Below are 24,053 nucleotides of genomic sequence, written 5' to 3'. Positions count from 1 at the left end.
GCAATATAATCAGAGCTTAAAGGGATAACTCATGTACTAAATATGAAAAACCATCTGCCAGCCTCATGTGTAATGCAGTCGCAATAGTGAAAATGAGAAAACGCCTGCGCTTACACATACCCACACACATACAGCAATAATTCACTGCCTGAGATGAAGGACAAGGCCATATATTAGTTGACCTCTGCCCTTGCGCTGCCAATAGACCTCCATGATTAGCCATTTTGTCATGCTGGCCTTCGGACCACCACACTGAGAAATAGCTCAACACAGTCAATCTTTAGGCTATTTATCGAGTCTTGCACTCTGTTAGCAAGGCCTTCGGTGAGTTTTTATTTCTCTTTTCCACTGACCTCTCGCATGATTGATTGAGCGATTGGACCGGAAAAGATACAGCTAGCTTTGTCTTCAATAAGGTTAATTGACCGTCTGAGAGCAATTCATTACACTGGCACATTCTGATAAGATTATTTTGCAAAGAGTGACCATTCCTTGACCTACTGCATGAGAAAAACTAGTTTTCTGTATATCACATTTTCTTGCACGCCACTACTCGTCAATTACAATGCCTGCATTGGTTAAACTACTTTTCAGTCATCACCTTCAAAAAGCATGAAAACAATAAGAAAACAAAACCAAAATAATTTGAGAGATCCCAGGCAGGACATGTATGGGAAAAATAGGAAGCATGGTCAATTAGCACAAGCTAACGTAAAAAAAATACATAGCAAAAGAGCTAAAAGCAATCAATGTAGTTGACATAAAAATGGAAATGTTTGCAAGTGGTGTGAGTCTGCTAACGCTTCATCATGAAGGTGCTGTCATTAGCTCCTCAGCAGATGAGAAACAGACAAATACACAATGAAAGAACAACAGCCCTGCGATTACACTCACAGGACCCTGTCATGCTTTCCTCGTTTCCACTCTTCCTTCCACAGTCTTCCGAGATCTCATAGTTAATAAAAGAAATGTGCACTTCATAATAATGCAACATGCAAATAAATAAAAATTAGGAGTTTCAATCAACAAGAGGTTTGAGCCTGTGAGCTTATGTGGGTTGTTAGATATTTCCTTTTTTATGTACAGACATGTTTGCAGCATACAAAACACAAAGTAAAACAGCAAAAGAACAACACAATTTGAATAAGGAGCAACTGATGCCAGTACGTTCTCAGCAGAACACATAAAAAAAAAACAGTATACAACTTAGCTTTGACTCAAAACATCTATGCCACCTAGCCATAAATGTCTTTAACATTAGCTTACCTCAGGGACTAAACTGAAAGTTCTTAATAAAATATATATATATATATATATATATATATATATATATATATATATATATATATATATATATATATATATATATATATATTTTTTTTTTTTTTTTTTTTTTTTTTTTTTTTATGTATTCATTTGAACTTTGTAGTAAATACAGTGTTAAACAGCACCCTTTAGCTGCATGGCCTCTCATACCTTATTGCTTCAGTATTAATCCAGCGAATCAAAAAGATCTGAGGTTTGAGGTATTATTACACTAGCTTTAAATTAAGCAAAAAGCAAACAGATTTAAAAATAATTTAATTCAGCAGCTGGCTGAGACTTCTTTGTAGACAACCTTTACAAACTCATCCAGTAAGCTCACAGTCTTGAATAAAAGATAGACAGTGTGCTGAAGGCCTATGGATTTGCAGAGCAAGTAAACAGAACAGATAGTCTATGGAATGCTATGTCTCAATAATTTGTATCCTGGAGCACAACTACCTTCCCCAACTCAGGGAAACGAGACACGGAGTGAATCTGAATGAGTCACTGAAGCCCTCAGCTACTTTCATTGCAAACTTATTTGCATTCGCTCACAAACACTTGCATACAGGCTCACTTCTGAAGCAAACAAAGGGACTGCAACTGCTAAAAATTGTGCATATTTTCTAAATTCCCATCACTACAGAATGTGTCATATTATCAATAAATTGTCCAATAAAGCCATAAAAACATGTTTTTTATTATATTGTGACTTTAAAAAGCATTTGGACACTTTGCCACACTTAAAAGACATGAATGTCATTGCATTATTTAACAAAACATCAAGCCAAGCAGCATTAATTTCAAGGAACGATGGCACACAATTGATGACTTCAAACTTTCAATTAAAAAATACATTGAAACCAAGCAAGGATTTTGCAAAAGAAAAGAAAGGTTAGTTCTGGTAGTTTTCATTTGTAGATGCCACTCGGATTGATATTTCTATGTAATCCAATTACTTTTTAATAGGTATGCAGTGATATTAAAATTCTCTCCAATACCAATACTGACAAATAAAATATCAAGTATAATATCTGACAATAAAAATGTTGTGCATCCCATCTCAAGTGTAAGTGTCTAAATAATTTTTAAGTCCACTGTATATCAAAAGTTTCCAATACAGTAGTAAAACATGCTTCATAGAAAACTCACGCTGACAGTAGTCCTTGTTCTCCTCAAAGCCTGGCTTGCAGACACAGCGTCCAATGGGCACCAGCCACCCCCCATCTCCACTGCAGTACATCCTCGGTGTCTCAAACTCCTCCGAGTCATTTACACAAGATCCCCTAACCTCCACCAAAGCTGAATCTCCTCCTGTCACCGTGTCTGGAAACTGGGCCAGGTTCAGAACGGCAAGAGGACACTTCTTATAGAAGACCCTCAGGGACACCAAGGCGATGCAGGCTCCAACATCTTGGAAAGCCAAGTAGAAACCCTTCTTGCTCAAGTTACTGATGTCCCTCACTTCAGTGTTTAGTTTCATTACGCGATCACCCACATCAGTCTGTGTGAAGCTCTCATCGGCCGCAATAGTGTCGATCTTTATGTACTGGCTCTCCTTAATAAACCACAGGTTGGGATTGTTGGACTCATAATAGTACATATTGAAAGTTTCTTTGCAGGTGCCAGGGACTCCAGGCAGACTGTTGCAGTCACGCAGGGTGAACTTAATCTCGATGTAGACGCGCTGCGCTCCATCTCGTGGGATGTGGCGTGTGCGTAGCCAGTTGTTCTGATTAGCCTCCATCACATTACACACCTGGTAGGAGCGCATAGGGGTGTTCCTCTCATCCATCACACTGATTTCCTCCCACTGCAACAGAAATACAACTGTTATGGTTGCAAAAATGTGCATTTTTTCACAATTTTAATATGAACTGACATTTCTGTCTCATGTTTGTTTTGTGGTATAAACATATTTTATATTTTAGAAAGTTTAGTGTGCATGTGTGTGTGCGTGTGTGTATGTGTGTGTGTGTGCGCGTGTGTGTGTGTAGGTGAGAGAGAGAGATACACATAGTTATTTTTATTATAATTACTATCAGATTTATAAACATTTTCAGCAAGGATGCATTAAACTGATCAAAACAGTGTTAATTTCGTTGACTAAATATTTTCGTCATTATTTTCGTCACGAATATATTTTTGCGGACGAAAACGAAACTAAAACTAAAAAAGAAGGCACCGATGGAGACTAAAACTATGACTAAATTGACTGACATTATCGTCAACGAATAAAGGACGAGACGAAAATAGACTGTGACGAAAATCAAATCAGCAGACGGGAGAGATGCGAGGAATGAGCAAAAGAACCGGCAAAACGGAACAGACTGCATGAGAGAAGAGAACCAATCCGAGCCTGACTTATTGAGACGTGAAGCGAAGGTTTTCAGTTTTTAAATGAGCTCCCGGGAAGTCGGCATTCGAAGAGGTGATGTCTAAAAGAGCGACAAAATGCCCACAGCTCACTTCACGTTTGACGACGAACAAAACAAAACAAAGTGTAAAGCACGCGGAGCGCTCATTCGTGGCAAGAACACAACCAATTTGAAAAGACATTTACAGACGAGCCACCCGGACATTTTCTCAAATGTAATTTCACAACGATGTTCTTTTGTTTATTGAGCTAAGCAAAATTGGAAGACTGCAGTGCGTAGATGTTGTAGCATTAAATATTACGAACTGAAAAGTATTGTAAAATAGCCCCTTCTTCAAGTTAGATGCTAATACGTAATATTATGATACATACATTTGATTAATACTAATGTTTAGTATATTTTATAATGTTCTACTTGTTGACAATATCACAAACATTTCTATATTAGTCATGTGAAATGTGAATGTTCACATCCTATCATTATACATACTAATCTAGCAATATTGTAGTATTTAAAACATACAATATTGCTAAACAAATGAATACCTTATAAAATCTTGTTACTTTTTTTATCCACCCAACTTATTAAATATTTACTTTAAATGTATGCACTTATTGTTCAGCTCAGCTGTAAGCTTTAAGGTCCTGGACCTAACTTTATTTTTCTTTTATTGATGGTCAATTGGCAGCTAGTTATTGTTTACATTATCATGACAGTGTTTGTTGCTGCATAAAAGCTTTTGAATCGAAATAAAGACACAGTTGTGTTGAAATAAAGTTTAATTTGTGTTTTATATATTTTGGTTAAGTTTGTTTCCTATACCAGCTGTAAAAAAATGTCTAGTAAATCTGTTATTGATTTTAGTCTTATTTTAGTCGACTAAAATACCAAGCGATTTTAGTCGACTAAAATAAGACTAAAATTAAAACAAATCAGATGACTAAAACTTGACTAAAACTAAAAAGAATTATAGTCAAAAGACTAAGACTAAAACTAAATTAAAATTTCGTGTCAAAATTAACACTGGATCAAAAGAGACGGATGTTTTAAACCTTTTGAGGTTGAATCTATTCATCCTTAAGAATACTAAGAATACTAAAATTTGTAAAAAAAAATCATCAATACTGAACTCTAGGCTTAAATATTGCATGCATAATATGTAAATATTTGTTATATCTTATTTCTACTACATGTACATTAATGGAACACAGTGTGCCTCAGCTATTTTCGTGTATGTGTGTGAGTGTGTATGTCTCCAGTATAGGCAGGAGTAGAAAGAGTAAAAGGCACTCGTCTCCCATCATCTCTTGCCATCTGCTTCCAGTTGTCTAAGGTTCCTTCTTTTGGAACACTTCATGCATAAGTAACATTTCACTCCTTAAAGGGAGAGAAAATAAACCATCCAGGGAGTCTTAGAGGGGTGGGCAATTTCTTGAACGGCTGCTTCTCAAAAAAGATTCTGATTTGCTTCAGTAAATTCTATTCCTTCTCAGTATAATTTGCAGCAGAAATGAGCTGAAGGACCACCAGCTCAGTTCTAAGTGATTTTAGGGATTCATTCGAGCTTCTGATCAATCAGTGAGTAAAATACTAGACTTCAAATACTAAGAGTTCAGAAATCGTTGCTTGACCACTTCAGTTCCCACTTGAAGACATTCCTCATCACTTTCGCTTAAGATTTCTTGAATAGTGCATGATGTGAGCAATCCACTGTGACTGCAAGAAGACAGGGGAAGTTATAGTTGGTTCTTTTAAAGAGCACTGTGTTCTTTTGAAGGACTAGTTCACACAAAAATAAAAAGTCTGTCATCTTTCTACTCAACCTCATGCTGTTCCAGACTTGTATGGCTTTTTTTTTTCATTCATTTCCAATTAAGGTAAATATAGACTCGAGCTTTCAAGCCTCAGAAAGAATGCAGAAAAAGAATGCAAAAACACCATAAAAGTATCATAAAAGTGATCAATAATAACTAGTGTTTTTATTTACTTTTTTGAAGTTATACGATGACTTTGTCTAAAAAAAGGCAAGTAGCTAATGTTAGAATCATCTATAAATGTTTCTTTTCATTAAAATATTTTAAATGAATAGGTTTTTTTACAATTAATCTGAATGATCTGTCCATAAATCAAACCCACTGACTAAATGACCCACTTACTACAGTGAACATATCACTGGAGTAAATAACAACTATCAGTCTGTTCATCATACAAAACTATCGTGAGACTTGAAAAACAGCATGCAAATCATTTAGACATGTGTGATATATGGTGCTTTCATTTCCTTTATGAAGATTTAAAGCTCCAGTGCTTAATAGTTATAATTGAATGGCAAAGAGCAACCAATAGATGAAATATCTCCCTTTGTGTTCCAAGGAAAAAGGAAAGTCAAATGGATTTGTAAAGAAACAAGGGTAAGTAAATGATGATAGCATTTACATTTTTTGGGTGAACTAATCCTTTAACAATCCTTAAACTGATTGGCAGCTGAATATGGGTGGACATTTAAGCAAATGGTCAAGGAGACAGAGTACATCAGAATGTCTCCAAAAGAGCCATTTTCCACATCAGTGCAATCAAGCGTTTGAAGTATTTTATACCATGCACAGCACAGTCTGGAGTGCCCATCACTTTCTAGCTATGATGTCATAGCAGCAAAAAGCGTTTATGACATGTTGCCATTAGCTTATAGTTTTATAAAATGAACGAGGCACGGGGTCAATTGCTTTTTCAGTTCGGCTTTAAACTGAGCCATATGCTGACTGGTGGGAATGCGCAAACATTACAGATCAAAGTGACACATCTACTGAATGTCTTGGTTATGTTCTTTCCCTTTGAGTGCAATAATTATGACATTTGAAGGAATATTTATACAGGGATAAAGGCAGGTTTATGCTATTCTGTTTATTTATTTTCAAAAGTCGGTCTGAACCCAACCACTTCGGAAAGTTTCTTTGGGAATGCATTGTCTGAATTCATGAAGCATTTTACCACAGATTGGTGGTTACACAAAAGTCTAAAAGGATTGTGTTACACATTCCATATCTCCAGATGTGCAAATATAATTTAGTTACACAATTTAGTATGCCATGATAGGGCACAGCCATCTGAAAGGAAATTGGCCATGTGCAGTTGATATGTTCATGAACGAATCTAGCTTACCTCTAGCAAAAAGTGCACAGTGAAACGTTCATAAATCCTCCTATGTGCAAGCTAGTTCAACACACACCCACAATTGTTAAATGTGAAAAACACAGCTTATTTGGACAGGAGGTAAAGCTTAGCCACTATCAATCAATGAAGCAGTCAGAAGTGTGACGTGGGCATCTAATTAGCGTCTCCAGCTGGCCTCTTCCCCTAGAGTCTCGTCTGAAATACCTTAACTCCATTCCCCAGTCACCCTTCCCAAGGTCTGACCACTTTGAAGCCAAGCAAATATGTCAATTCAGAGGGTCTGCTTAGCCCTTCATTGGCTTAACTTAATTGCTGGCCCACAATCATCTGGTAGTTTAAGATACTTAAGTGCAATTGACTTTAAATCCCTAAAAGAATGTCTGGGGTTTTTTTTTTTCTTTCTTTCTTTCTTTTTTTTTTTTTTTAGCAGAAGGCCTCTTTTGGAGGACATGTTATTAGAGTTACCTGTTTTCTATCACTTCAGGTGAATTACTCCCTTCTATTTTAGTAACAGACACACACACACATACCCTAAATTACTATGGCCATTTGATAGTCGATCCAAAACAAACCTTCCACATATGGGACAGGGAAAGCTTTATTAGTCTTGACCTGTGAAGGTCAAGTGGCAGTCGATTGAGTCAGTAAGGTAAATATCCATCGGAGGTGAAGCGGTCGCTTTGGGAACAAGCCGAATTTCTTGTGAGTCGCTCCATAACGGAGCACCATCGGTGGGTTCAGCGGGTCACGGGTCACCACCATAATCCTTAAGTATGAAATGCAAGCTGCAGCTGTGAGATCTAATTTAGTCTTACATTTAACTCCCATTAAATAACTGCCATACCAGCAAAACAGAGAGACTCCTACTATCACGGAATCTAAGGTAAACACAGCACAAGGACATGGAGGAATGTTCTCTGAAGAGTTTAACAGACGTCATGTGGAAACGGGCCAATTGGAAGAGATTCTCACAGTATGTGGGAGTCACCCAATCCAGTAACAGAAGTCTTTTAGTTTGGATTCTTGTTAAAATGTTAAAAATGTTAAATGTTAAAAAATACATATAATAAAATGTAAAATAAAGTTAAATAAAGCAGCGCAAGGCAAAAGGCAGATAGAGTGCAAATCAATGAAGTGAACAACAGTGCAGATAAAAGGTTTTTTGGTGCAAAAACAAAAGCTTATTAAGTCTGATTAAAGTGACAAAGGGCTAAAGAGTAGTTATTTTATTTAACCGACTGATGAGGTAGTGGAATTATGTCCGTTCCATGGAGAATGAGGCAGTGAGCAGACTAATGCTTCACAAAGTGATTGGTGCATGTCATCGTATATTAGTGGGGGGGGGTCCATAGTTCAGTGGTGCCTGGGACAGAAGAGGGGAGGGGGGGGGCAAGTTCGGGAGTGAGTTTAGCTTCCTGACAGCCTGGTGTATGAAGCTGGGTTGGATCACCTGCGATGCTGAGGGCTTTGCGGGTGAGACGTGTTCCGTAAATGTGATGGAGGGAGGGGAGAGAGACACCAATGATCTTCTCAGCTGCTCTAACTATGCGTTGCAGAGTCTTTCGGCAGGACGCGTTGCAGGCGGGTGGAGCCCCAGCTGGATCAGTTTGTAAATAAGCTGTTGAGGGATGATTGTGTTGAATGCTGGACTGAAGTCAATGAACAGCATTCTGACATATGAGTCCTTTTTGTCCAGATGTGTGAGTGCTGAGTGGAGGGTAGTGGAGATGGCATCATCGGTCGAGCGGTTGGACCGATATGAAAACTGGAAGGGGTCCAGGGAGGGGGGAGGGCAGATTTGATGTGGTGCATGACTAGCTGTTCAAAGCACTTTATGAGGATGGGAGTAAGTGCAACAGGATTGTAGTCATTAAAGCAGGATGGAGATGGCTTCTTCAGAACTGGAATGATGGTGGTAGTTTTGAAGCATGTGGGAACAACAGCCTGACTCAGTGAGATGTTGAAAATGTCTGTGAAGACATCAGTGAGTTCTGCTGCACAGTCTCTCAGTACATGCCCAGGGATGTTGTCAGGGCCCGGAGCTTTGTGTGCATTGATCCTGCTGAAGGATCTCCTCACGCTGTCTGGGGTCAGCATCATCACCTGGTCGCCGGGAGGAGGTGGAGTCTTCTGTGCAGTGGTGCTGTTTTGTTGGCGGAGAAAGGTGTTCAGCCCATTTAGCAGAGAGATGTTGTTGTCACAGGTCCGTGGTGGGGGTTTGTAGTCCATAATGGTCTGTATCTCCTGCCAAAGGTTCCTAGTGTCTCTGCTGTCGCTGAATTGATGAGCTATCCTCCTGGAGTGCTGTCTCTTAGCCTCTCTGATGCCGCGGGACAGGTTGGCCCTGGCTGTTCTCAGGCCCACCTCATCTCCAGCTCTGAAGGCAGCGTTCCGTGCCGTATCCACGGTTTCTGGTTGGCCCAGACAGTGATGGTTTTTGTGACCGTTACATCATCAATACACTTGTTGATGTAGGCAGTGACAGTCTCTGAGTACTCCTGGAGGTAAGTGGTGTTATTGCATGTGGCAGCCTGTTTAAACATGTCCAAGTCAGTTGTGTTGAAGCAGTTTTGAAGAACCTCTGATGATCCTTCTGGCCACACTTTAATCTGTTTGTGAACTGGTTTGGCTGGTATGTATATATAACACAAATATATGGACAATAACTGATATCAGCGTTTGTACAGAAACTGCTAAATAAAATTACAGGAAAGTACTTTTTAAATACTACTTTTTTTAGTTTTCAAGGATTAAAGTCAGAGATCACATCTTTATTATCTTTTTAAAATTCTAAATGGTCCAGATATAATGCATCCCTAGAACACACAAATTCCGATATTAAGTATTATGCAGGACAGATAGTATTCAAATTGGAATGCAGGCTTAGAGAAACAGTCCCCTGTAGACACTCCAGTCATCTGCTGAGGAGCTAGTGATGGGTTCACTCACACTACAGCAGTGCTCAATCCCACTACAGCAATCCAAACACACCAAGCCATTTACAAAAGCTAATCTTCTCTATACAAATGTAAAAGACCTGCAAAGAATACTTTGACTTTTAAACAAATGACAAATCTCATAACTCATAAGTATGGCTTATAGAATGTATCCGTTTTGAGGGTCTTGCTCTACAGCTTTTGTATCATCTCCACAATTTCAATTTTTAAGGGGTCATATGATGCAATTTCAAGTTTTTCTTTCTCTTTGGAGTGCTACAAGCTGTTTGTGAATAGATAAGATCCTTAAAGTTGCAAAGACTAAAGTCTCTAGCTCAAAGAGTTATTATTTATAAATGTAAAGACGCCCCCCAAAATGCCTCGTTTAAACATGCCCACACATGTCTAAGTCATGATGTGGGAAGATTTGCATAACACTGCCCAAATGTTCATGCAAAGAAAGAAAGCATAACTTTGATTCTTGCTGTAGTATTATTGCTGTTGCTGCCATCACCGATGCTGTGTTTTTAGATGTGAAGGTGAAACTACTTTGTTCGGCTTTCCAAAAAAGGACCCAGCTAGAAATCAGTGGTTAAATTGTATTCACAACACTGTTCCAGAAAAGTTCAAACCAAATATTCAGATTTGTGCAATGCATTTTATGGAGGACTGTTTCCTGGGAGAATAGCCTACAATGCCTGTATTCTGATAAATAATGCTGACTCAAAGTCTGTAAGTATGTTTTAATATTAGGATTTTCCACTGACGAATGCGAGTTCTGAGCAGTGTAGAGCAGAGCCTATTGTTTGTCGTTTCTCCTATCACAAATGCAGACATGGTTTTATATTTATGTGGCGCAATGCGCAACGCAAAGCGTACAAAAAAACAGCAAAAGTCATTATTATCAATTATGTCTCCTCTGGATGCTACAGATGCCTCATTTGTAATGGGTTTTATTGGTTTTGTCTCATCACACTGGGACACAGCATCACAGTATGGTAAGGGGCCTAACATTTCCATCACATGCTTGAGATATTCGGCCAATCAGAACACACTGGATTTTACACCTTGCTTTTCAGAAAAATTAGCTCTGTAAAAATCAATGTGTTTCAGAAAGGCGGGGCATAGACGAGAAACAATAATGTACAGTTTGTGGAAAATATATATGTATATATTTTATTTTTACCTTGAACCATATAAACACATTTCATTAAACCAAATACACAAAATATTGTTCTTTTTTAGCAACGTCGTATGACCCCTTTAAATGTCATTGAGCATGCATCCGCTCTCCTCGGGAGAATTAGCGGGTTTGGGTTATTGACAACATATCAGCCTGTTATGCAATGCCATACTCAGTTATGCAAGTCACATTTTTCTCATTTTTAGAAGGGGTACAGACTTCATGTGTTTCACACTATTTTCAGCAAAAAAATCATTTGTAAATTCTGCTCGTCTCCAGATTTAGCAGCTACATGACACTTCTCATAGACACGCATGTGGGGCACAGACAATCTGATCTAGCTTCTGACAGCTCTATTGAATCATTTAAAAGGCAGCTGTGAAATCCCAAAGATTGATTTTCTTTTAAGCTCACCACGGTTTTTGCAAATACAATTATTTTTAGACCACTTTGGGTGCCTCAAAAAAGACAGAACAGGCGTTCTGTACTCAAAATAAAGGCTCCTTCTTTTGCCGTCTGGCACAGGGGATTGTGTTCCAGCTTTAGAGACTCTTAATCTTGACATCTTCCTCAGATAAATTGGAAGTAAGCGACCGGGGAAGTTGGTGTTAAGCCGAACATGAATGCCTCTTGGCTGGAAACAGGTCTAAGCTCACTAGACTCCACATGACCTTGACACCACATCCTACAATTTACACATGCAAAAAACACTGGCTCCTATTTATAAGAACTTGAGAAAGCGCTTACAGCCTCCCTTTCCCATGAGCCTGATGTATGCTGTATCCACCCTTATGAATATACATGCGCAGGTCAGGTCTAACCATATGCAATTCCAGCACATTGGAAACACGACGGCATGATTACAGATGATTGTTTGCCAGAAAAAAAAATCTGCTAGAGGGGTTCAAAAGTGTTCAAAAAGTTTGTCCCTGTGCTGTTCAAATCATTGTGAAATATTTAAAATAGGCGCAGACAAAATGCACAATAATTTTGGCAAGTAGCAAGAGTAGAATTGATTAAAGATGTTTGGGGGGGCTTGTGTGTTTGTGTCTTGATTTTGATCGGTTGTGTTACTTACCCCTTCAGCTGGGTAGGCCTCCCAGCCAAGGTCTCCCAGAGCAGACATAGTGTCCAGCAATGTAACTAGAGAGAAGAACAGGGGTAGAGAAAGAGAAAGAGCACACGGGAGAGAAAAAAAAAGTCATTATTTGTTAAAGTTTACTCAACCTGGTGACATACTGTGAGCAAAACAAGCTGGTTTGATGTGATTGCATATTTGGCGAGTAAATCACAGAGAAGTTGCAGAGAATCAGGTCTGTAGCCTAAGAGATGAGAGTCTAGCCCCATGGTTTAAATCATTCCTACAATGCCCTCGTTCACCCAGCGACAAAAACTAAATACTGGGAACCCAGTACGAGAGAAAGGCTGTTTTGTAAATCTGATATATCAATAAAAACAAAATCATGTCTTTCATGGCATTACAGGGAAAACTAAGTTTGTCCTCGATTGCAGTACTGATGGTTTTCATATTCATTTCTGGAGTACGCATGAGTATGCGTGTGTTTATTCCAAGGGGAAAAAAAAAAACGTCTAAAAGGCTATTTAATTTCTCAGGATAGTCTCTCTCTTCCTCCTCCCATAGAAGGCTGCAAACTGTTTGCTATGATCTACATTCCAGGGGAAATAAGGTCTTGGCATCGACAGCTATTCATTTTTAATCACCTTGATGTTGCGCTTTCACATTGAGGAAAACATACACATACGGCTTGTTTGATGAAGTGTTGCAAACCATGTTCTGCATTTAAATGCTACATTTCATAAACAGAATAAAAAAACATAATTATCAAAACACTGATTAACATGTATTTTATTACCACAGAAATATGGTGGTACTGTTTTGGGTGTTTCCAGCCATCACAGTGACATTACAAAAATGAATTGAACAAAATCAGAATTTAAAACCTCTTTATTAAAATTCAATATACATTATACATTTGAATAATGCATGACATATCAATGCTGTTATTAAATAGTGTTTTGTTAAAATTTTATTAGTTTCGATTATAATTCAAATAAAACTATCAGATAATTATCAATAACTATATTGTTATTTTTAGAAAAAAATAATACAGCCATAAAACTGAACTCAAATCTGAACTGATATACACTTACGCACAGAAAAACACAACTTCTTCTAGTCAATACTCAGGATATCTGCATAAAGAAATGCTGAGCACAGCATGCTTGATATATTGGCACAAATGCAAGTTATTGGCATACAGATCTTAAGTGGTTTAATAGCCTTGTTTGTCTTTCACCCTCATGGAAGTCAATGTTTTAACTGGAAAAAGAAAAAAAAAGTAGAGAATGAGTGTATATCCACAGTATCTTTAGTATGTTGTGTATGAAGTGTAGTGGGATGTGTGTTTGATGTATAGTGACAGTGCAGTGTTGGTGTAAGATTAATGGAGTCATGTTTAATAAATATTTTCCAGCAGACTGACTGCAATCCTTAAGTGATGAGAGGGATCTGCTGAACTGTGCACTACAGAAAATGTCCAAACAACTACAGTGACACAGAGCTATGAAAATCAATTGCTCATTTTATATTGAAAGTAGTTAGCCAATCATAAAAGAGGCCATTTAAATAAAATGTATTTTAATAAAAAATGCATTTGTCTATACAGCCTAATATTACATGTATATAAATGAGAAACTGAAACAAAAAGTGTTTTTATGGAGCGATTTGGTGATGCCAGATTAATCTCCCCTCCTCCTCCTCTCTTCTGTCCCCATCTAAATCTAGATTGATGAGGAGTGCTTTTCCAAAGAGCTCTACGCCTGATGCAACACATTAGGCCCCAGTAAGGGTGACATTTGTAAATAAATAAAGTTGCTGGGAAAGTGTGTCATGGTGTTTGCTGAGGCCGTTTGCTCAGTGAACAGGTAGCCTTTTTGCTAATGAAAGGTCGCTCTTTAAAACTGCACACAACACATAAAGAGCATTTCTGTGGTCTTTGTTTGGTTAAACCTAGTGATTACTGATGTCTTTAATAACAAACCATCTAATGCAGGGTGGAAGCTGACCAGATACAAATCCCGTAACACATGATAACCACTCATTTAGACGCATTAAATCAGGATAAACAATTCCGAAATGGCAGAGGAAAGAGGAAGCCAGCAATAATGTGCATTACACAGGGTTATATCAATTACTCACATTGCTGCTGATAAAGCATGTGGTGGTGAAACAAAAGAGGGACTTTAACTAAACATCACACATCGCACTTTAACTCTGAGGGTTCACAAACATAACTGCATGCCTAAGAGGCTTTAAGTGAAAACCACTTGCAAGGATTAGAATTAGCATGAAGTGAAATATAAATAACGAGGGATGGACGGATTTCTCATCTCTTTCTCTCTTCTGTTCTCTTACTCATCTTCTCTCGCTGTTTTTTTTCCAATTGTGATCCAACAGTGCTCATATTCATCTTCCAATAAAACAAGACACAAAACCCCCAACACCAGCTCAAACCAAGCAAAACACTTTACCGTGAGATTCATATCTAGCCTTATCTCACACTTACGACAAATCCAACACTGCCTGATCTCACACTTCCTGTTATCACTGCCTATCATAAAACTGATCTGGCAATATGCCATGAGGATTTTTACACTGTCCTTAAAGTAAAGGATTCATATTTGCTGCAGACATAAATGTTTCTCTCAACACAACATGAGAATCATTTTCATGATGGCCTCTGTTGTCTGCCGGAGCAGACTGCATGGGCTCTTCACAGGGTTTGGTTTCAAACAGGCATGCTATCGATTATCACCAGCGGGCAGCATTTTACATGGGCAAGAAAAGTAGTGAGACTATGGGACCATGTTACTGGAACAAGCTGCCCCAGAGACAAGCTAGAGTCCACTCCAGGATTTTATTGTGATAAATCATTAAAAACAACACTTTTATCATAATCCATTGATCTTTTGCACTTTCAGTTGCTTGCATTAGCGAAGCTCTACGGGAAGCATAAGGGGAAGAAAATGTTTGTTATTGTCTGAAATATGAAATGAGTTTTAGTGGCCAGGCTGACAAACCATCTGATATTTGGGCAGGCTTGGTTAGAATAAAACAGAGTCTGGTTTGATTGCTCAGTTAGTATGGTTTATTTGAATTGAAGTGTGAAGGCTGCCATCTTAACCTTGGTGGAAAAATTTGGTTCTGTAAACTAGAAGAATACAGGGTGTGTTTAACATTATCAGCATTGGACGATAATGGGTTGTTCACACCGACAGTGATTAAAATGACTTAAATAGATTATAGAACGCATTTAAGGAATCACTAATAAATGTTTTCGTGGGAATTTAACTTCATCGCATTAAAATGTAATATTAATATACACCAATGTATAATACAAAATTTGAACACAAAACATTAAAATTTTATGAAATTTAAATCTTTGAAAAAAAAAAAAATATTTTAAGCAATTAATTTTATTCAGCAAGGATACATTCAAGTAATCAAATGACAGTAAAAACACTTAAATTGAAAATAAAAATATTTACCCCAAAAATATTTAGAAGCACAACTTTTTTCAACGTTATAATAAAGGAAATGTCTCTTGAAAACCGACAGATCATGTGATTCTAAAAACTAGAATAATGGCTGCTAAAAATTCAGGTTTTCCATCATAGGAATAAAATATGTTTATTAACAGACAAAAATGTATTTTAAATTGTAATCATTAATAATATTACAGTTTTTCCTGTATCTTGATAAACTAAATGCAGCCTTGATAAACAGCTCTTTTAAAATTTTTGAATTTAAACATAAAAAAAAAAATTACATATCTTTGAAATCTTAATTAATTTACATGCTTTCTAAAGAAAATAATTCTGGCACCAGGCACTGAAAAACCACTTTCATTCACCCGATCACTAGCATAACAACATACATCCAGAAATTGAGACAAACATCAAAACTGTTCTGTTTTTATTAGATCCCCCATGATGCCCTCTCTCTCTCGCCTGCTGTTGAAAAGCTTAAGGCCAGGGGTGATTATGGACACCTGGTGTGGGGAGATCTCAGTGTTCCTCTGGCTGTGATCTCCACTTCCATCCCCTTTCTTTCTCTACTCCCAGCAGAAGAGCTGCTTTAATCTACCTGCCAGCAATCAAATGCCCTGCCAGCCATCCCCATACCTTAGGTAGAGCCGCATGACTTCACAATGAGAGCGGCAGCCAAAAAACATATGAATATACAGACTGCCTACTGAAAAGCAGAAACATTAATGAAGATTAAAAGGTGTATTGTACCAGCCTACTTACGGAATACATTAGGTCTAAAAACATAAAGTTTATAATAGGTAAAGCAAACAAATGCACACACACCTCTCATCCTCTCTGATGCATTTCTCCCCCTGAATAAGGCCATCGATGGTGCTTAGGGTCTTTTGTTACGCTCTCAGTGGCAGGGGCCAGAGAGTTGTCGTGGTAACATGGAGGTACAGGGATAAAGCAAGGGGGAAACTGAAGATTTGTGGATGTCGATCCAGTAAGAATTAAGAAACACTGGAACCGTTGCAGTTCAGTCAGCCCTCTCCACACTGGGTCAATCGGCAGCCAATGGCACATTAGTGAGCACATAATCACTGCTGAGGGCCGAGTCAGTGTACCTGCGAGCAGCTACCAGCATCATGTGCTGCATCCATAACGAGCCAAAGTCATCAGAAAAGCATATGGAAGAGACGGTTTCCTCTTCCAAACTCACAGCTTGCTTGGAACGAGGTATATAAAAGCATATTACATATAGATGCCAGATATTTCAGTGACTACATCACTATTAGTGTTTTTTTTTTTTTTAAGCAGCATCTGTCTTATTAAATATTTGTATTTTTTTCTATGACAGTTTTCATGAGTGTCCATAGTTTCTTCTTATTATTCTGATTCCTGATTTCAGATATTACTGTATATATCATATAAAATGTGTGATCATTGGTTTAGTATGAAGATCAAAATAAATGATACTGGCCATCAAATACTATGCTCATTTCTATTAAACAGCTGTGCTCCCTGATATGTTTTTAGGAGTTTTGATGATAAAAAAAGCTCAACAGAACTGAATTTATTTGAAACAGAAATCTTTTGTAACATTACAAATGCCTTTACTGTCACTTTTGGTTTATGAAATGCAACCTTGGGGAAAACAAGCTATTCATTTATTTAAATATTTTTTTAAATACAGATTATAAACTTTGGAAATGTAGTGTATATATAAAATATATAATATTTACATATTAGCTGTATTCAGAAAACATAGCCCCCAGCAACAGCACAATTTAGACAACTCTGTCAGATATATATTTGCAATGTGAATTTTCTTATTTTAAAAAGCATCTGCTCAGTCTGGTTCTGTTAAATACGGAGGGAAAAATAGGAAATAGAAAACTGTTGTTGTTTGATAGCCCCATGAATGTACTGTAGAATTTATATGGAAGCAGCTCAAAGCCAAAAGAGCACTGACACACACAAAACTGAGGACAGGCGAGAAGGAAAACTGAATACACTCCCTTACGCACACACATGCACTCTGACAATCACACAGGAGGACAAAGCTTGGAGTCATGGAAACACAAAGCTTTAGAAGACAAGATATTTGAATGACAGCATCCTCAAGTCCCTCGGCACCAAACTGGCCACAGGAGAGAAAGAATGAGAGAAAGCTGGAAAATAAAAGAGTGTGAGTGACTGAAAGAGAAAAAGGAGAGACAGAGAGAGACTTTCAGTCAGTCCAGGCTAAAGCTCATTGGCATACAAATCCTTCCCACAAACACATCTCCATTCTGCTTCTTTTTTCCCCCATCAGCTGCCAGGTCGCCCTGCTATTGTGCTGCCAACATCAGGCCCGGTCTGGAGAGTGCACGGAGAATGAAGCCCTCAGACAATGACTACTCTTTTCCTCTGCTTTTCATGTCTTTCATTCTCATTTTCCTCTTCCATTTCCCACTGGCCATCAGGCTTTACTGTACATAGACCGAACAAAAACATAATCATTTGGCTGCTAGATGGAAATGGCTTATTTCTATTCACAAACCTGAGTAATAGTATCTCTGATTTGTGAATCATGTGAGGTAAATATTTCATAAATATTTCAAATAAATATTTAACATGACGGATGCAGCCAATTTTTTAAACGAATTAACTAGTTAAATTATAATAATAATAATAATTAACTCAATTGATAATTAATTTAAAAATAAAGTTAAATAATGAATTAAATGACTGAAATATAAAAAAATTAAATGAAAATACCGTGGTAACACTTTAGAATAAGGTTCCATTAGTTAATGTTAGTTAACTACTTTCGTTAACATGAACTAAGCAAGAACAATCCTTCTACAGCATTTATAAGTCTTAGTTCATGTTAATTTCAACATTTACTAATGCATTATTTAAATCAAAAGTTGTGCTTGTTAACATTAGTTAATGCACTGTGAATTATCATGAACTAACAATGAATAACTGTATTTTCATTAACTAACATTAACGAAGATTAATAAATACAGTAATAAATGTATTATTCATTGTTTGTTCATGTTAATTAATACATTAACTAACATTAACTAATGGAACCTTATTCTAAAGTGTTAACAATACCGTTACTAAAACAATTTTTAGTTGACCAGAGTCACTGAAGTTCTGTCATATTGTGGTTGTAGAAGTAGGTTGTATGACACTAGAAACCTAAATCTGGACAAACAAGAATTAATTTTCACCATCATCATCTCCACACACCATCATTCCATCCATTTTCAGTGCACTTACTTGTGACCACCAATAGTTCTGTGGTGCATTATCGTATCACTTTAACTATTTTCCCGACCAAAAATGCTGCCCGATCTTTATAACATGTCATGGCTGTATTATTTTCCAGTTAAGAGGTGCATTACTTAAATTACACCTCTTTTATCCCTGTGTGTTGACCATCTAAAGTGCCATCTCAAGAACCGCATAAGACTGGATCAGGTCACAAAGACAGCATATGATATCAGGGTGACCCAGGAGACGGGCCATCCGGAGCAGGATGTTGGTTTTGGCTTGTGAAAAAGAGATGATCATCGAGTGAAAAGGTCGCGTTGCATCAAAATGTAAATCCAACCGTCGTTTGACCCACCACGCAGGAGGCGCCAGCGCAGATGAGCTGAGCAAACAGCCCACCATCAGCTCCGAACAAACAGAAAACAGAGACTCTAAGCATGCGGGACAAAGGCACTGAGAGATTTCACCCGGTCAATAACACAGAGCCGGGCAAACTGAAAACCCTGCTGTTTGTTTAGCACTGCAGGAAAGCGGTGATACTCCGAGCACAATCGCCTCTCCAAACCACGCAAAAAAGGGGGAAACTGAGGCCAGAGGCAGACAGATGAATTCAATTAAAACAAATAAAAGATCAAGACTGGGACCCAGCAAGACCGCAGGGAGAACAGAGCGCACAGCGTGAAGCTTAGAGTCAGGCTCCATTGTGTTGACTAGCCTGCTAATGAGCTTCCAGTGAGAGAACCAGAAGCCGAACATGAGTGTCAGAGGCGTTAATTTGTAGAAACAGAATTCAGTGAGAGTGAGAGTTAAAAAGGGAGGACAGAGCAGCTCATCTGTTGAAGAAGTAGTTGTAGCTGACAGGATGATGCTTTGGGGTCCACAGAACAGAGGGCATCCCAGTGAACACAGGTCACCAGCCCAGCATGTCACAGGAAGGATTCCTTTACAAGAACAATAGACAGAGCCCAAACAATGACCCGAGCTCAACCAAAACAAATAACCGATCATGTAAAACGATCCTTTTTCACAAAGAAACTACAGTAGCGTGCTAATTCACACTGTTTGTAGGTAATTGTTCACCATTCAGGGCTGATGATGTCCTAAAATCAATAGCTGTATGTCTACTCTACCCTCTTTCACCTGTTTTAATTTCATTGCAAATAATATTAGCAATCAATTATCTGGCTTGAGCCATTGTGTGCCCAGAAAATCATTTGCCCTCAGCCTTTGGTCATCTGCAGTAAAAATAATGGTGTGCACAGTGAGAAATTTAGGTCTTTTTTATGATTGCACATTGGTGTGTGACCCACAGCACAAAGCCATCAGTAATCACAGTAACAGAGGTGAATCAGTGCGGTGAGGCAGCCAATCAATGTCCACGTCAGCTCAAGGTCATGAACAAAATAATGATGGTGAGAAAAGAAATCCAATTACACTGATGTGATTAATCATAAAATTATATTATGATTCCTGTTCTCATTAGGATAGTGTAATCAATAAATAGATCTACAGTTATTCTCCTAAAAGAAAGACTAGCAATCTCAAATATCTACTCAAGAGTTTTGAAAAAAAAAAAAAAAATTCAAAATAATTATTACTTTATTTCCCACAGAAACTGTTTGGAACAACACAAGAGTACATGATGACCAAAAGTCAAACATTTGGATATTAACCCATCACATTTTTTACCAAATTAAGGTATTCTATCCACACACAATGTCTAATTTGTTTCTATTATTATTTATCCTAAAAAATATTGAAAACTTTATTATTATGTCTCCTAAACGTTAATGCAAACTTCAAGAAAAACATCTGTCTATCTAGCTATATATCTATATACATCTACAGAGGTTCCTAGACAGACAGATGCATGGCAATCAAATATATCATAAGAGCATGAATACTTGATTATGTGTGTGTGTGTGTGTGTGTGTGTGTGTGTGTGTGTGTGTGTGTGTGTGTGTGTGTGTGTGTGTGTGTGTGTGTGTGTGTGTGTGGTGTGTGTGTGTGTGTGTGTGTGTGTGTGTGTCCTACTCTCTTGCTTGTTTTAGCTGAGGCATTTGGCCATGAGGGCACTCTAATCCAGACTGTTTAAACCTGGAGAAAAGGCAGAGAACAGAGGCTCCTTCAAAAACAGCGCCTCTTCCCCTGGGGGGAAGCTGAGCCACTAATCCTGATGCCCAGTAAATGAAAGCATACAACAGGGACAGGTCAACTAAACTCTCTAGAACGGAGAAAGAGAGAGAGGAATATCAGAGCAGTGAAAACAGCCCATGGTGGAGGTAGAATACTAATCAGCAAAAAGAAGAAGAAGAAAAAAGAAAATAAATAGATGACTATTCCAGGGGTTCAGCAAAAAGATTAAATGTTCTTTTTAAACCATTAAACTGAATTAAGCTCACCAACCCAGATCAGACTCAATCTAATCTTTTCTCAAGCAGGTGGTATGAACCCTCTGCTGTTACACTGCAAGAGACTAAACAGAGCTCTCCTTCATTTCACTGTAAAATTAGTTTTGAATCAGTGTCTAGTCGAGTGCTTGTTGAAACTGCAAGAGCCTGAAAAAACATGTTTGTGATGTCTTGGCATAATTGTGGTCAACCCTGGTCAAAATAAAACCTATATTTTAGTTTATGCCCCAATTTTTTTTTCATATCCTAAATTCACAAAACTGTGAGGGCCACGGCAAACCAAAACCTTGGCAAACCAGTAATGGTGCAACAATGCGCCCTCTGCTGTTCACATCAGCTACTGCGCTGTCCCCTGACCTCCGAATAAAGTCCTTCTTAGATGACTTCCACATTTTGGTCCATATGTGGCAAGCGACTCCCGTGTCATTGTGTTCGCATTGCTCCAGTGTAAAACGCACCAGAACTCGCACTGCGGCTTAAAATAACAAACGTTGGTCAGTCTTACGGCTCGGTGAGCAAGCACAGCGGGCGTCCTCCAGAGAAGACGTTATTTACAGTCACATATAGAGCACGGCAGAGCATAGCAGAGACAAAGCTGAAGAGACCATGCTTTGGCATTGGAAGCCACTAGATGAGATGTCATGCACTCTGCTTACATACTATAGGCACAAAAGCAAATGCTACTAAAAAAAACAAAAAGGCATGGGGCAGTTGACTAAAGTCTGCCAATTAGGCTGATAACAGGAGAAGTTTCAGAAGAAAGCAGAAAACATTATAAAGCAGAAAGAGGCTAGAAGAACTAGCCCCGCTGGGAGGGAAGACATGGAAAAAAATCGAGAGCAAAAGCAATTTCTAGTAACCAGATGGCCAGACACCAACCAGAAAAGCATGGTTTATTCCTTTTATTTGGCAGAAAAAGATTTGTCTCCCATTTCCACTGGTTAAAACCATTTCAACATCCACTCTAATGTATTCTTTCATTCAACAAGATCAATTTTGCTCAGGTTTTAAGGATGGATTGGTGTAATCTAAATGCTTATGTGACTCAAAATTCACTAAATGCACTGAAAGGACCAAGAAAAAAAGTTATTTCAGTCTTCTGCCCAGGATAGGAAATTACAGCAAAAGCTATCTTCCTTGATGGAAGCATTATCTGCATTGTCTATCTAGGATTTTGCTGAACTCAAATTCCAACATTTGAGCTAAGCTGTGTCGATAAAGAAGCTAATTCATATGGTCTGACTATATTTATCATAAAAATGAAATAAAAACGTTCACAATTCAAAACGAACCATATTGGAATATTTGTCCATGGACAACACACAGCTCTGGCACACACAGAAAATCATGCTCTTTTGAGATGATAAATATAACCCTTAATTAATTTAGGCATAAATTACTATTCTAAATTCATTTATTTTCAAATAAAGTGATACACCACTTGTTCAGTTTCAGGTGTTCTCATCCTTGTGGCAGGGTACTATTTCAGTGTTTTTTTTTTTTTTTTTTTTTTTTTTTTTTTAACAGACCGTGGAACAGATTTTTTTAGTTTGCATTGAGACTGCTGTATAGACGAGATGCAGTCACCATTAACAAATCACCTTATGTTCACTGATAAATCATCAGACTTATAGAGCCTTTTCTCTGGTTCCAGCTGGCCATAGGGCATAACACAATGCATGATTTCTGGAAATATGTTAGTTTGATGGCATAGTTTTACTTGCTCACATTAAGTTATTAATTTTGTTTTATTAATTTGTAATCCTTAGCAAATGTATGTACTTTCAAATAACTTTAACACTTAATAAATTATTAAACAATAAATTATTAAATAACTTTCTAACACATACCCAAACTCTTAAGTTTCTTCCAGTTAACTTTTAGGGGGGGGAAATGCTTTAAGTGTTATATTGACTTTCGAATAGAGTATAAAAGCTTCGTGAACTTATTTTTGCAGGACACTGAGTTCTCCAGGACAAGCATGTTGTACCCTAATATTTCATCAAACCTTAGTTTAAAACACATGCACTTGCTATTTTTTCTCTGCTCGCTTCATTCGCCTTATGAATGATTTATAGGAACCACGGTATCCAGAGCACACTTTAGAAAACTGTCTCCCGCAAACCTCAGCCATTAATTAATCCTATCCTTTAGTTTTTAAAGACAAAACCCTCTTACCTTCATTCTCTGGGTAATTCCGTAAGGCTTGACTCGGTGTGAGGGAGGGGAAAAGAAAGAAAAGAAGGGACGGATAAATCCAAAGGGTTGCCATTTTCAGGCTGCGCGGAGCGCGCGCTGCATCTCTCTCTCGCTGTAGAAAGTTACTGAGGCTCGCGATCTGAGCTCAAATGAGGATAGGAGAGCAGAGGAGAGGGAGGGTCCGGGACTAGCCTGGTGTGTCAGTCATCCCGGGCTGCCAGGGAAACGGAGGAAGGCTGGAGGCGCGCGGGTGCCTTAAAAAGCGCGATGCGCGAGCTCGATAAACATCTCAACCGTCATACAGACACTAAAGGATGCAGAGGATAACAGTTGGCAAATTTATTTTAGACTGCATTTAAACTGCTTGATTATAATTTTCTGAGGTAATTTCAGGCCATGTCCAACGTACACGCGTAGTTTTATAAAGATAGTTTTTCCTTCTTCCGTTTAAAAATAAAATCTCTTTCCACAGGAAAAAGCAAAACCATGTTGTGAAGCACTGTCAAGAGCATGTCAAGCCAACAGGTGGCGATATAATCTCAACCATAAAGCCATGTTGCCCAATCAGAAGCCTGAAAAAGTTTCCAGTAGGCGGAGACACCTGCGCATGCTCCAACATCACAAGCCAAAATCTCTGGTTTTGCTGTCT

The 24,053-nt window shown here is 38.1% G+C and overlaps 1 protein-coding gene across 1 annotated transcript in view; it reads right to left on the bottom strand.

Moving 5' to 3' along the window:
• The window catches only part of LOC127934007 (ephrin type-A receptor 3-like), a 108,644-nt gene extending 85,037 nt beyond the window's left edge, over window positions 1-23,607 (bottom strand). The window contains exons 1-3 of the mRNA XM_052531174.1: window positions 23,384-23,607; window positions 12,052-12,116; window positions 2,458-3,118 (exon numbers count right to left, since the gene is read on the bottom strand). Of these exons, the coding sequence (XP_052387134.1) occupies window positions 2,458-3,118; window positions 12,052-12,116; window positions 23,384-23,477 (820 nt within the window). The 5' untranslated portion in view covers window positions 23,478-23,607. The remainder of the gene's footprint in view (window positions 1-2,457; window positions 3,119-12,051; window positions 12,117-23,383) is intronic.
• Window positions 23,608-24,053: the final 446 nt, after the last annotated feature.

This window comes from Carassius gibelio, chromosome A2 (genome assembly GCF_023724105.1).
Source record: "Carassius gibelio isolate Cgi1373 ecotype wild population from Czech Republic chromosome A2, carGib1.2-hapl.c, whole genome shotgun sequence".
Lineage (NCBI taxonomy): Eukaryota > Metazoa > Chordata > Actinopteri > Cypriniformes > Cyprinidae > Carassius > Carassius gibelio.
Note: the sequence above shows the minus strand (reverse complement) of the source record. Positions and strands in the feature narration are given on the sequence as shown.